Source organism: Jaculus jaculus, chromosome 6, assembly GCF_020740685.1.
Source record: "Jaculus jaculus isolate mJacJac1 chromosome 6, mJacJac1.mat.Y.cur, whole genome shotgun sequence".
Lineage (NCBI taxonomy): Eukaryota > Metazoa > Chordata > Mammalia > Rodentia > Dipodidae > Jaculus > Jaculus jaculus.
The window spans coordinates 45,167,955-45,182,318 of record NC_059107.1 but is presented as its reverse complement, the minus strand read 5'-3'; the positions used below and the strand labels follow the sequence as shown (position 1 = coordinate 45,182,318).

General features: G+C 49.6%; 1 protein-coding gene across 1 annotated transcript; it reads right to left on the bottom strand.

The window, feature by feature from the left end:
• Positions 1-760: 760 nt before the first annotated feature.
• On the bottom strand, positions 761-13,528 carry Sftpb (surfactant protein B). Its single transcript, XM_004660570.2, has 11 exons — positions 13,465-13,528; positions 13,055-13,182; positions 12,582-12,653; positions 12,116-12,241; positions 11,002-11,166; positions 10,719-10,808; positions 6,856-7,039; positions 6,487-6,647; positions 1,721-1,801; positions 1,162-1,238; positions 761-834 (listed from the first exon to the last, which is right to left on the bottom strand). Exons 1-10 carry the CDS (start codon positions 13,526-13,528, stop codon positions 1,176-1,178), a joined length of 1,134 nt encoding a protein of 377 aa, XP_004660627.2. The 3' UTR covers positions 761-834; positions 1,162-1,175.
• Between the last annotated feature and the right edge of the window lie 836 nt (positions 13,529-14,364).

The following is a 14,364-nucleotide window of genomic DNA, read 5'->3' as shown; positions in this document are numbered from 1 at the left end:
GTACAGGCCCGCGTTTGTCGTCCTCCAGTGAAAAGGTTCTGTGAGTAAGAAGGTGGGGAGGATGAGTGTGGGAGATAAAGGAGGGCAGCTGGCAGGGCATCCTTGCTGTCATGGTTACAGCTCAGGAAGAACAGAGTCCCTTTACTGGTCATCTTCTTGCAGCTGAGAACAGTGACATTCCTAGAGCAGCTGTGTGTCTCTGCCAGGTAATAGGGTTGGGATCACGGCTCAGGTGTCCTGTGCTCTTCCTGTTTCTGCAAGCAGGGCTAGGAGTCCTGAGAGCTGGGGGAAAGGTGGCTTCCTCTGTGGGGTGGCCCCTTTACTCCAGGGACCCCAGTAGATCTTGTTGGGAAGGGACACACTAAACTTGTCCCTGTGAAACAGGTCTAAGTTGGGGCAGTCATCCTTTTCTCTCTGCCACTGACCAAGGGCGCTGTGGTTTGGAGGGCTTCCGGGCAGGGCTGGGCTCCTTCCCTTACGTAGGTGAGATGGCTGCAAGCCACAGGATGACAGGCAGGCTCTTCACACCACCAAGGGGTGTAGCCATAGACACTTAGGGAATTAAGGAAAAGGAAAGTCTGAACACATGAGTAAATGACCATCCTGGGAGGGGCTGGCACATTGTGACATGGACCCAGTTTGTTGTCAAGGTCACTTTAAGACGACGGTTGCTGTGTCCTTCCTTCTCAGGGTCATTTTCTGAGCCTGGTCATGGAGTCTAGATCCGATGCGTTGCTCTACCCTACAGCAATACCTCTGACTTAGAAAACGATGGGCAGGAAGCGATGAGGGTCTTGTGAGTATGGACTCAGGTCAACATGGCATTTCTCGTATCTGCGGGGGAGACAACTTTGATGGCAAAGTGTGTCTTCTCTGAGGGTCCAGGAAATGTTGGCTTCAGCCTAAACACCTGAACCTGTCAGTCCTCTAGGTCAGCCAGTCTACAGGTAAGGAGGGTGAAGGAGAAGCCCCAGGCAGAATGGAGGAGGACTGGGACAGGAACCAGTGACTAGGGCCCCCAAAAGAGCCTTTTCCGGATGGTGCCACTGGAGGCCCTCAGGCCCACGCTGGAGCTTGCCTGGGAGAGAGAGGTAGGATGGAGCAGCCCACAAGTAGGGACCGGGAAGATCCCTTCACAAGTCAGGTGGGGCTGACACTCACCCAAGGCTGAGTCCTCAGAGCTGGGGGCTTTGGAAACACTGCAGAGGGCTGGATGGGGTCGCACACACTCCCAGGGCCTGCCGCAGAGACAACAGTGGGGTCTCCGCTCTCCACTCGCAACTCTGAGGTGGTCGTGGAGAGCCCTCCTCCACCCCCAAGGAGCAGCTCTCTCTCCCTGCTCCCCAGTGGGTGCTCTTAGCGTGACCTTGCAGATCCCTCCCACCGCTCCAAGCCATGGGCTTCTGGAACTTAGAAGTGAGGATGTGGGCCACTCACCACACTCTGTGCCCACCTTCTAGCCCTGTGAGCATCAAGGCACAGTCTCTGGCTGCCTTTCCCATCCCACACTTCCTCTTCCACTCTACTGTGATGTTTTTTTTTTTTGTTTTTTTTTTTTTACCCCTGTGAGACCAAGGCCTTTTCTATAGGCAAATATGGGGGCACTTAGTCCTGCATCTCTGTACCTCAGGCTGCATGAACACTGAGGATCATGGACCTGGGAGTGTGAGGCTGTGTGAGCCAAGACTAGTCCTGGGTCCAGCTGGAGAGGTGGACGTACCTGGCAGGTGGCGTGGGCATCCAAGCCCCTGGGCAGTAGTGCCAGCATCTGAGGCATGTGCCGTTCCACAAACTGTTCACACTGCGGAAAGACAAACATAGTGAGTGGGATGTGGACTGTGATGAGGCTTTTCTGCCTTGAAGTCTTGGTCTTTCTATGTTCCTGGAACACTCCAGAATCCTGGACCCTGGCTGCAGTTCTAGTCATCAGCCCCAGGAAGCAGCTCTGACTGATTTGAAGACTCTGCCCCAAGTCTGACGATCTGAAACAGGTTGCTGTAGGAAAAGCCAGGACACTGGAGTTGGTTCCTGGCAAGAGAACAGCTGGCTTGCCTCACACCATCATCTCACTTGTTGCTGGGGATGTACATCAGTTGGTAGAGTGCTTGCCTAGTCCGCACTAGGCCCTGGGATTGCTCCCTAACACTCCTTAAAACGACCTACTTTCCTGGCCTGGGGAAATGGCTTAGTGGTTGAGGCTTTTGTCTGAAAAGCCTAAGGACCCCGGTTCGATCCCCCAGGACTCACGTAAGCCAGATGCACAAAGGGGCGCATGCATTCTGAGTTCTTTTGCAGTGGCTAGAGGCACTGGTGTGCCCATACTCTTTCTCTCTGCATCTTTCCCCCACACTTTCTCTCAAATAAATAATAAATAAAATAAAGGCAAGAGCCACCATTCCTGCCCTTAATAAAAACTACGTACATGTCTGTAATCCCAGTATTTGGGAGATAAAGATAGGAGGATCAGAAGTTCAAGGTCAGAGAAAGCCTTTAATCCCAGCACTAGAGATGTAAAGGTAGGAAGATCACTGTGAGTTTGAGGTCAGCCTAGAACGCAGCCTAGGACTACAGAGTGAGTTCCAGGTCAGCCTGAGTTAGCCTTACCTTGAACCTCCCTCCATCCCTTCCCCAAAAAGGCTCAAGGTTGGCTTGGGCTACATAAGACCTGTCTCAAAATAAATAAATACATAAATAAAGCAGGTGTTTGCAATTTTCACTTCTTTTTAAAAATATATTTTATTTTTCTATAAGAGAAAGAGAGAATAGGAATGCCAGGGCCTCCAGCAACTGCAAACAAACTCCAGACACATGCAATCCCCTGTGCATCTGGCTTATGTGGGTCCTGGAGAATTGAACTGGGATCCGTTGGCTTTGCAGGCAAACACTTTACCTGCTAAGCCATCTCTCCAGCCCTGCAATTTTCACTTCTGACCCTGCCTGCCTTGTTTTCTCTTTTTCTTTTTTTTGGTTTATTTTTATTTATTTATTTTAGAGCTACAGAGAAAGAGGCAGAGAGAGAGAGAGAGAGAGAATGGGAGTGCCAGGGCTTCCAGCCACTGCAGATGAATTCCAGATGCATGTGCCCCCTTGTGCATCTGGCTAACATGGGTTCTGGGGAATTGAGCCTCAAACCGGGGTCCTTAGGCTTCACAGGCAAGCGCTTAACCGCTAAGCCATCTCTCCAGCCCTTTTTTTTCTTTAAAGAGAGATGTAGTTTGTTTATTTGTTTACTTGCAAGCAGAGACAAACCAATAGGGAGACAGAGAAAGAATGGGCATGCCAGGGCCTCTAGTCACTGTAAATGAACTCCAGATGTATGCACCACTTTGTGCATCTGGCTTTACGTGGGTACTAGGGAACTGAACCTGGATCATTAGGTTTTGCAGGCAAGCACCTTAACAGCTGAGCCGTCTTTCCACCCTTGCCTACCATTTTGAGTTCTAACTCAAAAAGTATAATCCTCACTGGTGAATTTTATCAGACCTTCATGGAAGAACTAACACCAATGCTTCTTAAACTTTTCCATAAAATAGAAAAAGAAGGAATCCTACCAAACTCCTATGAAGCCAGCATCACCCTGATACCAAAACCAGACAAAGAACAAAAAAGAAAAGAAAATTACAGACCAATCTCCCTCATGAATATAGATGCAAAAATTCTCAACAAAATATTGGCAAACAGAATACAAGAATATATCAGAAAGAACATTCATCCTGACCAAGTAGGCTTTATCCCAGAAATGCAGGGATGGTTCAACATATGCAAAATCAATAAATATAATACATTATATAAATGGACTGAAGGACAATAATCACATGATCATCTCATTAGATGCAGAAAAAGCATTTGACAAAATCCAACATCCCTTCATGATAAAAGTCCTAGTGACTGGGAACAGAAGGAACATATCTCAATATAATAAAGGCTATTTATGACAAGCCTACAGCCAACATATGACTACATGGAGAAAAACTTGAAGCTTTTCCACTAAAATCAGGAACAAAACAACGTGCCCACTGTCCTCAGTTTTATTTAATATAATACTAGAATCTTAGCCATAGTGATAAGGCAAAAGATACACATAAAAGAGATACAAATTGGAAAAGAAGAGATCAATTTATCATTATTTACAGATGACATGATTCTGTACATAAAGGACCTTAAAGAGTTTACCAGCAAACTGTTAGAGCTGATAAACACCTATAGCCATGTAGTGTAGCAGGATACAAAATAAACATACAGAAATCAGTAGCCTTCCTATATGCTAACAAGAAACACATAGAGGATGAAATCAGAGAATAACTCCCATTCACAATTGCATAAAAAAATAAATAGCCAGGTGTGGTGGTGCACACCTTTAATTCCAGCACTCGGAAGGCAGAGGTAGGAGGATCACCATGAGTTCGAGGTCACCCTGAGACTCCATAGTGAATTCCAGGTCAGCCTGGGCTAGAGTGAAACCCTACCTCGAAAAAAAAAAAAAACAAATATACATGTGTGTGTGTATATATATGGTAAAAAATATATACATATATATATATTTAAAAACACTCAAGTGAGAAATTGCAGAAGACACTAGGAAATGGAAAGACATCCCTTGTTCTTGGTTCAGAAGAATCAATATTGTGAAAATGTAAATCTTACCAAAAGCAATCTGCACATTTAATGCAATCCCCATCAAAATTCCAATGGCATTCTTCACGCAAATAGAAAAAAAGAATCCAAAAATTCATTTGGAAGCACAAAAAACCTTGAATATCTAAAACAATTTTGAGCAACAAAAATAAGGCTGGTTTTATCACCATACCTGATTTTAACCTATATTACAGAGCCATAGTAACAAAAACAGCCTGGTACTGGCACAAAAGCAGATACATAGATCAATGGAACAGAATAGAGGACCCAGATATAAGTCCAGGAAGCTATAGCCACCTGATCTTCGCCAAAAATACTCATTGGAGAAAAGAACAGCCTCTTCAGCAAATGGTGCTGGGGAAACTGGATATGTATGTGTAGGATGAAAAAGTCCAAATGGATCAAAGACCTTAATATAAGACACAAAACTCTAAACCTGCTAGAGGAAAAAGTACAGGAAACCCTTCAACATATCAGTCTTGGGAAGGACTTTCTGAATAAAACCCCAATTTCTCAGGCAATAAAACCATAGGGACCTAATGAAATTACAAATCTTTTGTATGGCAAAAGACACTGTGAATACAGCAAAGAGGCAACCTACAGAATGGGAGAAAATCTTTGCCAGCTACACATGTGATAGAGGATTAATATCTAGGATATACAAAGAACTCAAAAAATTAAATAATAAATCAAACAACCCAATTAAAAAAAATGGGCTATGGAACTAACTAGAGAGTTCTCAAAAGAAGAAACACAGATGGCATATAAACATCTAAAAATAGGTTTGACATCCCTAGTCGTCTGGGAAATGCAGATTAAAACTACGTTGAAAGCCGGGTGTGGTGGCACATGCCTTTAATCCCAGCACTCAGGAGGCAGAGGTAGGAGGAGGTTTGCTGAGAGTTCGAGGCCACCCTGAGACTACATAGTGAATTATAGGTCAGCCTGAGCCAGAGTGAGACCCTACCTCAAAACAAACAAACAAACAAACAAAAAAGACTATGTTGAGATTTCATTTCACTCCTGTTAGATTGGCTACCATCATGAAAACAAATGACCATAAATGCTGGCAAGAATATGGAAAAAGAGGAACCCTTCTACACTGTTGATGGGAAAGCAGTCTGGTCCAGCCATTGTGGAAATCAGTGTGGAGGTTCTTGAGACAGCTAAAAATAGATCTACCATACAACCTAGTTATAGCATTCCTAGGCATATATCCTAAGGACATGTCTCACTACCTTAGAGATACTTGCTCAACCATATTTATTGCTGCTCTATTCACAATAGCTAGGAAATGGAACCAGCCTAGATGTCCCTCAACTGATGAGTGGATAATGAAGATGTGGCATGTTTATACAATGGAGTTCTACTCAGCGGTAAAGAAAAATGAAGTTATGAAATTTGCAGAAAAATGGATGGACCTGGAAAAGATTATACTATGTGAGGTAACCCTGGCCCAGAAAACCAAACGTTGCATGTTCTCTCTCATATGTGGATCCTAGCTACAAGTGACTGGACTTCTGTGTGAGTAGGAAGAAAAGTCAGGAGCAGAGGCCAGTAACCTAGAAAAGAGACAAGGCTGGAGAATAGCGTGGTTTGTCCCTGGCCACCTAACAAGACTCACCTTGCGTTTGGCCAATGAAAGACTGCTTGTCTCCAGAGCCCAGAGCCTTGAATCTACAGATGTTTGCCAGCCTGACTCTTGCAGGTTTTGCCCTGAGATAGTGTGACAGTCAGTCCGTTGTTTGACCCACGTCCTGTCTGTCTGATTGGTTACCAACTCGACTAACTGGCAAGTTTTCTGGCTCGGACCCCACCACTCTCGGGCCCTGCGTCCCATAGTCCCCATACCTTTGGCCTATTGAGCCAGAAGCGGAGGCAGGCCTTGCTCATGGCCCGGGGCAGGGCCTGCTCGCTAACGTTCCAAGACTGTGTGGTTATAGACTTGCAGAGGTGACACTCGGAGTCTTGCTGGGACCATTCTTCATCCGGGGGCCCCAGAGCAGGGAGGGCTAGAAAAAAAAAATAGTCAAAGAGATCCTGCAGGCCAGGCATGAATGACACACATCTCTAATGCCAGCACTCAGGAGGTTGAGGTAAAAGGATTGCCCCAAGTTAACCCACCTCCAAATCCTGCAGGGACACAGGATGGGGAGAGGGACAGGGAGATGGAGAGCAGAGGAGCATGGCTGGGGGAGGGATAGGTGACAGCGGGCTCACCTGGGCCGATGGCATCCTCAGTGGCACATCGGAGGACGAGACCACAGACCAGCTGGGGCAGCACGCGGCCCAGCAGCGCATCTAACAGGAGGACTGTGTAGCGCTCAGCCAGACACTGGCAGATGCCACCCACCACCAGGGGTACCACGTGGCACACCTGGCCCACAGCCACAGCCAGCACACCCTGGGGTGGAGGTGAAAAGAGGGAAGCATGGGACCTTTTCCCCCGGCAGGCTACGTAGACACTTCACGTACGTCCCTTTCCTCACTTCCAGGTTGGGAGGGCAATGCTGTCCCCAGATAAAGACACTGAGCAATGGAGAGCCCAGGCTGCACCCTGAGCCAGTGGGTAAACAAGCTGCGGCCGGGAGCCAGATGGGACTCCCTCGCTGGGTGGGACGTGGCAAGCCAGAGAGGCAGCCTGGGTGGAAGCTAGAACCAGAAGCCCATCCTCTCCTCACTCGGGGCTGCTCTTGTCTCCCATGGGTCTCTATGAGGAAGACAAGACAGTTCCTGCCATTGTCTTCCAAAGCTGACAGGTCCTTGGCTTTAGGAACCCCTGGGGAAACCCAGCAACTCCTCCGCCTCATCCCGATTCCAAACAAGCTGAAAGGCAAGGGGCCAGTCCTACGTGTCACAAGCTGGTCCCAGTGGCAGCAGGTTGAGGCGGGAAGCGGACAGGGTTGCGGACTCCCTTGGTGTGCACTACCTCCCCCATGGGACACTGAATGCACCCACGTGGGCTCCATCACCCCACCTGTTCCTCTCCTGCTATAAAGGCAAAGGTGAGAGGCCGCGCAGTCAACCCCCAGACCCCACTCCTGGTCACCTCCACCAGTGCCGCCCCGGGCCTTGTTGGCTCTCTGACCTCAGCTGAATGGAGAACATGGGAAAGTTGCTCCTGTCCTGTAGAAGCCTCTCCGCACTCACTCCTCTGCCCAGGACCCTCCTTCACCAACATGCCTTCTTTCCTTGGCTTCCCTGGTGCCACACCATGGTTGCCTACCTTGCTGGCAGTTTCCTGTCAGCTCTCCTGCTGCTGTCCCCACCTGCCCACACTCTGTCCCTTCATGGTCCTGCCATGGCTTGGGTCTTCAGCCAGTGGTGTGCAGGGTGACATCGCTGCCTTGGCTTTTCCCCAGGACTCGGTGTTCAGTCCCCTGCTTGACACCTCTCCTCCAGCTCTGTTTTCTTTATTTTTAAATATTTTTTTGTTCATTTTTTAATTTATTTATTTGAGAGCGACAGACACAGAGAGAAAGACAGAGGGAGAGAGAGAATGGGCACACCAGGGCTTCCAGCCTCTGCAAATGAACTCCAGACGCGTGCGCCCCCTTGTGCATCTGGCTAACGTGGGACCTGGGGAACCGAGCCTCGAACCGGGGTCCTTAGGCTTCACAAGCAAGCGCTTAACCGCTAAGCCATCTCTCCAGCCCCCAGCTCTGTTTTCTATTTGAACCCGACTCTTTTCAACTGACCCCATCTCAGCTGGCGGCGTTACCAGAGAGCCAGAGTTCAAGAGTTGTTGGGACTCTCTTGTCCTTACAACCCGAGTCCATCCGTCATCAAGGACAGTCAAACCCACCTCTCAAGCATGGTCCTGTCCCCCCACTAAGCTCCATCCCTGGCCCCATGACCTCTCATTGATGTTTCTGTGGTGATGTCAAACATCAACTCCATCTTTTTTTTTTTTTTTTCAAGGTAGAGTCTCGCTCTAGCCCAAGCTGACCTGGAATTCACTATGTAGTCTCAGGGTGGCCTCGAACTCATGGCAATCCTCCTACCTCTGCTTCCCGAGTGCTGGGATTAAAGGCGTGCCTGGCACAATGCCAGCCCAAACTCGGTCTTTCCTTCCAGCTTCCCACATGTCCAGTATACCCGCAAACACCCGGGGTCCCTCTCTCACTTGAAACCCAGTAACAGCTGCAGATCACACTCAGAATGCAACTTTTCTTTTTCTTATCTATTTTTTTTTTCCCATTCTTTTTCTTTCTTTTTTTGTACTGGGGATGGAATCCAGGGCCTCATGCATACCAGGCAGGTGTTCTACCTCTGAGCTACACCCTCCAGCCCAAGCCCTTTGTTTCTTAGCATGGCTAATCATGTTCACCTTTCCGGTCTTCTCTAACCGTTATGCTAATTCCCTCTCTGTCATGGCACTGGCTCACTTGTTCTCAGACTTGCCTAGCTCATTCTTTGTGTTTCTTTTTCCCTTTTTTGAGGGGGCTTAGGCTCATTCTAGCTCAGGCTGGCCTTGAACTCACAGTGATCCTCCTACCTCAGCCTCCTGTGAGCTAGGGTTAAAGGTCTGTAACACCATACCTGGATTAAAAAAATAATAATTATGATTGTTTAAAAAGTATTTATTTAGCAGAGGATGGTGGTGCATGCCTTTAATCCCAGTATTTGGGAGGCTGAGGTAGGAAGATTACTGTGAGTTTGAGGTCAGCCTGAGACTACATAGTGAATTCCAGGTGGGCTGAGGCTAGAACAAGACCCTACCTCAAATTCCCCCACTAAAATATTTATTTATTTGCATTTGAGTATGTGTGTGCACGTATGTGTGCGTGTGTATGGGCCCACCAGGATCTCTTGCTGTTGCAAAGGAATGCCCATCTGACTTAATGTGAGTGGCTGGGGAATTGACCCTAGCCTAGCAGGTTCTATAAACCAGTACCTTTAACTGCTGAGTCATCTCCCCAGCCCCTTGTTTTTGTTTGTTTGAGGTAGGGTTTCCTTACACAGACCAGGCTGGCCCCAAACTCTCAAACTCCTCAATCCCCTGCATCAGCCTCCAGGATGCTGAATCATAAGCATGGGCCACCACACCTACACAAAACTCATTTCTTTTCTTTTTTCTTTTTTCAGTTTTCTGAGGTAGGGTCTCGCTCTAGCCCAGGCTGACCTAGATTTCACTATGTAGTATCAGAGTGGCCTCGAACACACCGTGATCTTCCTACCTCTGCCTCCTGAATGCTCGGATTAAAGGCATGCACCACCATGCCCAGCCCAAACTCATTCTTTTTGTCAGTATCATATATGATATGATATATGAAATACATGACATATGAAATATATATATATATATATATATATATATATATATATGTATGTATGTATTTCACACACACACGCCTTCCTGTTAGGCTGACCTAGAACTCATTTTGTTGCTGCAGGCTGGCCTTGAACTCACAGCGATCCACCTACCTCTCCTGGGACTAAAGGTGTGCATCACCATGCCTGGCTGTACACTCATTCCTGATCAATGGATGCCCTTGACTCATAAGGGCCTTGTTAAGTCCCCTAGGTTTTTGTTTAATCATCACCTCCTCAGAACCTCTTCCTAGCCCACTCGTTTCATCTCCTCACCTCATTCGTGTGAACCGTCTGCCCTGCATGTTCAACAATGTGAAAACCGCCCCATGGCACAAGCTTGGGGAAAGCTGGAAATGTGTCTCCTGCCATGAGCCTCAGTGGCCACATGGCCTGCAGGGGTCCATTTGGGCAAGTCTAACGGACATGGCCTTTGGGGGCAGGGCAGAGCAACCTTGGGCTTTGGGGGCCATCAAGCAAAGCCACCATAGATTTGGATGCCTCCAAGTTGGATGCTAGCAGGGATGGGGAGTGTCCCAGTGCACATTCTCCCTTGGAGAAGTGAAAGCGTCTTCCGCAGAGACAATACAGCGACTCTTGTCATGAGAGGGTGGAGGGCAAGCCTGGGCCTGACACATTCTACTATTCCTGAGCTTCAGGGTTCCTTGAGCAGGGGCAATGCACGGGTGGTTCCCTGACTAACTCTTCACGACTGGCTGGGTGAGGTGGGGTGGGGGCTCCCAAGCTCAGTGTGGCCCTGGATGCCTCACCTTGGGAATCATGACTTGGACCCGCTTGATCAGTGTCCTGCAGAGCCAGCAGAAGGGCAGAGGGATGGGAAGCTGCTTCTCCAACACATCCTGGGGGTGAGAAGAGAGGGGAGTCTGGGCTGGGAGGTGTCCTTTGGGCCCTGTCTTTCCCTCTTTCACCTTCAGGGCTTCCTGGCTTAGGTCCTGGCTGGACCTTCTGCTCACTGCCCAGCCCCTCCCAGGGCCCCAGTGCTCCTGCGCCTCAGTGAGCGCTCTAGCTTCTGGCTCCCTTCATTACTCTCACCTGTGTGTGTGGCCCAGACCTCGCTAAGCTGTTGCCTGGCAGCACTGGAAGGATCAACTTGTCCCATGGAGGTTCCAGCAGGGTGTCTTGCATTCCTGGCTTATGTTCTGGCTCAGGCTGCCCCAGTGGGCACAGGCCCAAGCGCTTGCAGATAACATTTGGGCTCTAGGGAAGGGAACAGGTGAGGGGCTGTTAGGATCAGGAGGTAACGCCTCTCTGCCTACGTTGCCACATGGGCTCAGTTAGGGGCAAGGGCCACGATCTTTGGGCCTGGAATGATGGGAGCAGGTCAAGTGGGAGGACTATGTTTTATGGCTCTAGGGAAGGGGACAAAAGACAGAGATGGAGTCATGTAGAAAGACATACGAGAATCAGTATTAACATTGTATGAGAATGAATAAGAGAACAGGGTTGTGTGTGAGAGTGAGGATGGGACAATGTGTGTCTGAGCACATGTATGTGTCTTTAAGTGTGTTACTGAGCAGGTGGTCTCTGACCTGGGTGCCTGGCTGCAGGTACTTAGTATTTTTTTTGGGGGGGGGTTCCGAGGTAGGGTCTCACCCTAGCTCAGGCTGACCTGGAATTCAATGTGTCGTCTCAGAGTGGCCTCAAACTCATGGAAATCCACCTACCTCTGCCTCCCGAATGATGGGATTAAAGGTGTGCACCACCACACCTGGCCTTGAAGGTACTCAGTTTCCTGCAACCCTGCAGCTGTAGTAGGTAGAGTCTGTGTGTGTGTGTGTGTGTGTGTGTGTGTGTGTGTGTGTGTGTGTGTTTGTCTAGCTGAAGTGCTCTGTGTGTGCCTCTGACTGGGGTGCTCTGGGTGTGTGAGTGTCTGGCTAGAGTGCTGTGTGTGTAAGCCTTTGTGGATGCTGCATATGTGTATGTGTCTGGTTAGGGTGTCCTGTGTGTGTCTGGCTGGGAGCTGCGTGCATCTGGGTGAGGTACCCTGTGTGTGTAACTGTCTGTTTTGGGATCTGTGTGCTCGTGTTTCTGGCTGTGTGTGTTTGGCTTGGTGTCATGTGCGTCTGCCTGGGTACTGCATATGGATTACTGGCCACCAAGGCCCTGGGGCTATGTGTAGGTATGGGAAGCAGGTCAGGGCCCTCACAATCTGGCTCTGGATATAGTCGATGGCCAGGGGGAGGTAGACATCAAGCACTTGGCGACACCGGGGCACAAGCAACTTCAAGGGGAGGACATCACATTCTTGCTCCAGGAATTTCTGGATTGTTTCCTAGGAGGTCGGAAAAGAGACAGTCAGCTTTGCCTCTCTGAAGTCTGCCTCACCAGAGTCCTTTGATGCAATGGCATCATCAGGGCAGACGGGCTTCCTTCCAGAGCGCTGGAGTTTGAGGAGTACCAAGGACTTCAGTAGCTTGGCCCACACAGGGGCCTCTCCTCTCAGGAGTGACATGTGTGGCTACAGCTGAGCTCAGACCTGGGGATCTGCTCCTGGCCAGGAGGAATATGGAATCCTCAGCCTGGAAATGTCCCTACAGGGGGCATTCCCCCCCACCTCTGCTCTGCCTCTCACCTCTTGTTCCCCAAAATGCATCCAGGATCTGGGTCTCTACCTGGAAAACAGCCTCCTTGGAAATCTTTGTGAGGATGCGGACAATGTCCTCGCATTCTTGGCACAGGTCATCCTGGAAAGGGGGTCACGTGGATGAGGGGCGTGTTCATAGTTCCAGGGAGTGAAAGTCTCCAGGGATAAGCTGACAGGCCCCTCCAAGGTACAGGCACCTGCCTACCATCCCATCCCATCCCATTTCATCCCATGTTTTTATTTTTCCCCCAGGCCAATCCTGTCAGTTTTATCCTGACCCATCTATTTTATCACACCCCATCCATCCCATCTATCTATTCCATTTCATTCCATCCCATTCCTCCCGCTTTGCATCATCACCCTTCATCCATTCCACTCATACTGCCCTCCCATTCTCTGTAGTACTATGTCATCCCATGTCTTGTGGGAGCTTCCCTCCATTCAGAACTCACTCAGCACCCTCATTCCCAGGTCCCCAGTATATTCTTGGGTGGTACTCACGGCTCCCACATTTCCCCAGACTTCCTGTAGACAGTGTCCCAGGGCTCCGCACCGCAATGCTTGTTCCAGGCTTTGGCACCAGAACTCGGGACCCTGTGCACAGGCCAGGGATGTAGCGGTCCAGACAGCTACAGTTTGGGACCAGGACAACCTTTGTCAGGATGCAGACTCTACCTGGTACCCTGACCTCACCCAACCTCCGGGCCAGGTTTGCTGTAAACGCATGGCTGCCACTCCTATTAGACAGCTCTAGGTCCTCCTGCTCCTGCACGCACTAGCTGTGAGCTAGAAAAAAAGCCCAGGGAATCTCTGGGCCTCTGCTGAGTTGTCTTTAAGATCGGAATTATATAGGTGAGGCCAGCTCTGGGTATAGGCAGCTCTGCAAATGAGGGAGATGCTGGAAGACTCACCTGCCCCTGGGTGACAGAGTATGGGCGGCAGCAGCAGCCATGGCAGCAGGTGTGACTTGGCCATGACCCCTGGGTAGCCTGGCACCCTGCTTGAGGCAGGGGCTCTTATAGTGGAGGAGAGGGCCTGAGGGCAGGGCTCTGTGGGAAGAGGTTGATCGCGGTGTTTGCCTGTATCCAGAGAGCCCTCCAGTTGCTTTGTTCCTGCCTCTTCCCAACAAGGATACTCCGCCTACCTCCCCTGTCCTGGCTCACTGCCCATTTCTACTCCCTCCCTTTGCCCCTGCCCCAACTCCCAGGGACCCTGACCATCTCCAAGCAGCAGGCTTTGTGGCTGTACGCTCGGTCCCAGCTGTGCTGCGGGAGGGATGTCGAGGCAGGGCAGGGCAGGACAAGGAGGATGGGGATCAGTCCACCCCCCAGCCCCACTCCAGGCCCCTCAGTCCTCCGCTCTTGAGAAATGCTCTTAAGGGCTTCCTGCCTGGCTCTTGATCTAAGATGAGTGCCAGAAGGGCAAACCCAGGACGCTCCTGGGGCCACCTACCTCTCACTGCATCTTTCCCCCTAGAAAGATCCTGTGGCTCTGTGGGGTCTATATTGGCTTTGATGAGAAAGGTTTTGCATAGAACAAGGAAGAGAACAAACACAGGCTGAGGTGGCAAAGTGGGGACTAAGATTTCTGTGGCCCCTGAGTTATCCCTATTCAGAAACTGCTGCCTATGTCTCAGATACTCTACCAGCATGGGAAGTAGGTTCAAGATGATGGCTCAAGAGAGGAGACATGGGGCTAGAGAGATGGCTTAGTGGGTTAAGGCGATTGCCTACAAAGCCAAAGGACCTCGGTTCGATTCCCCAGGATCCACATAAGCCAGATGCACAAGGTGGCACATGTGTCTGGAGTTC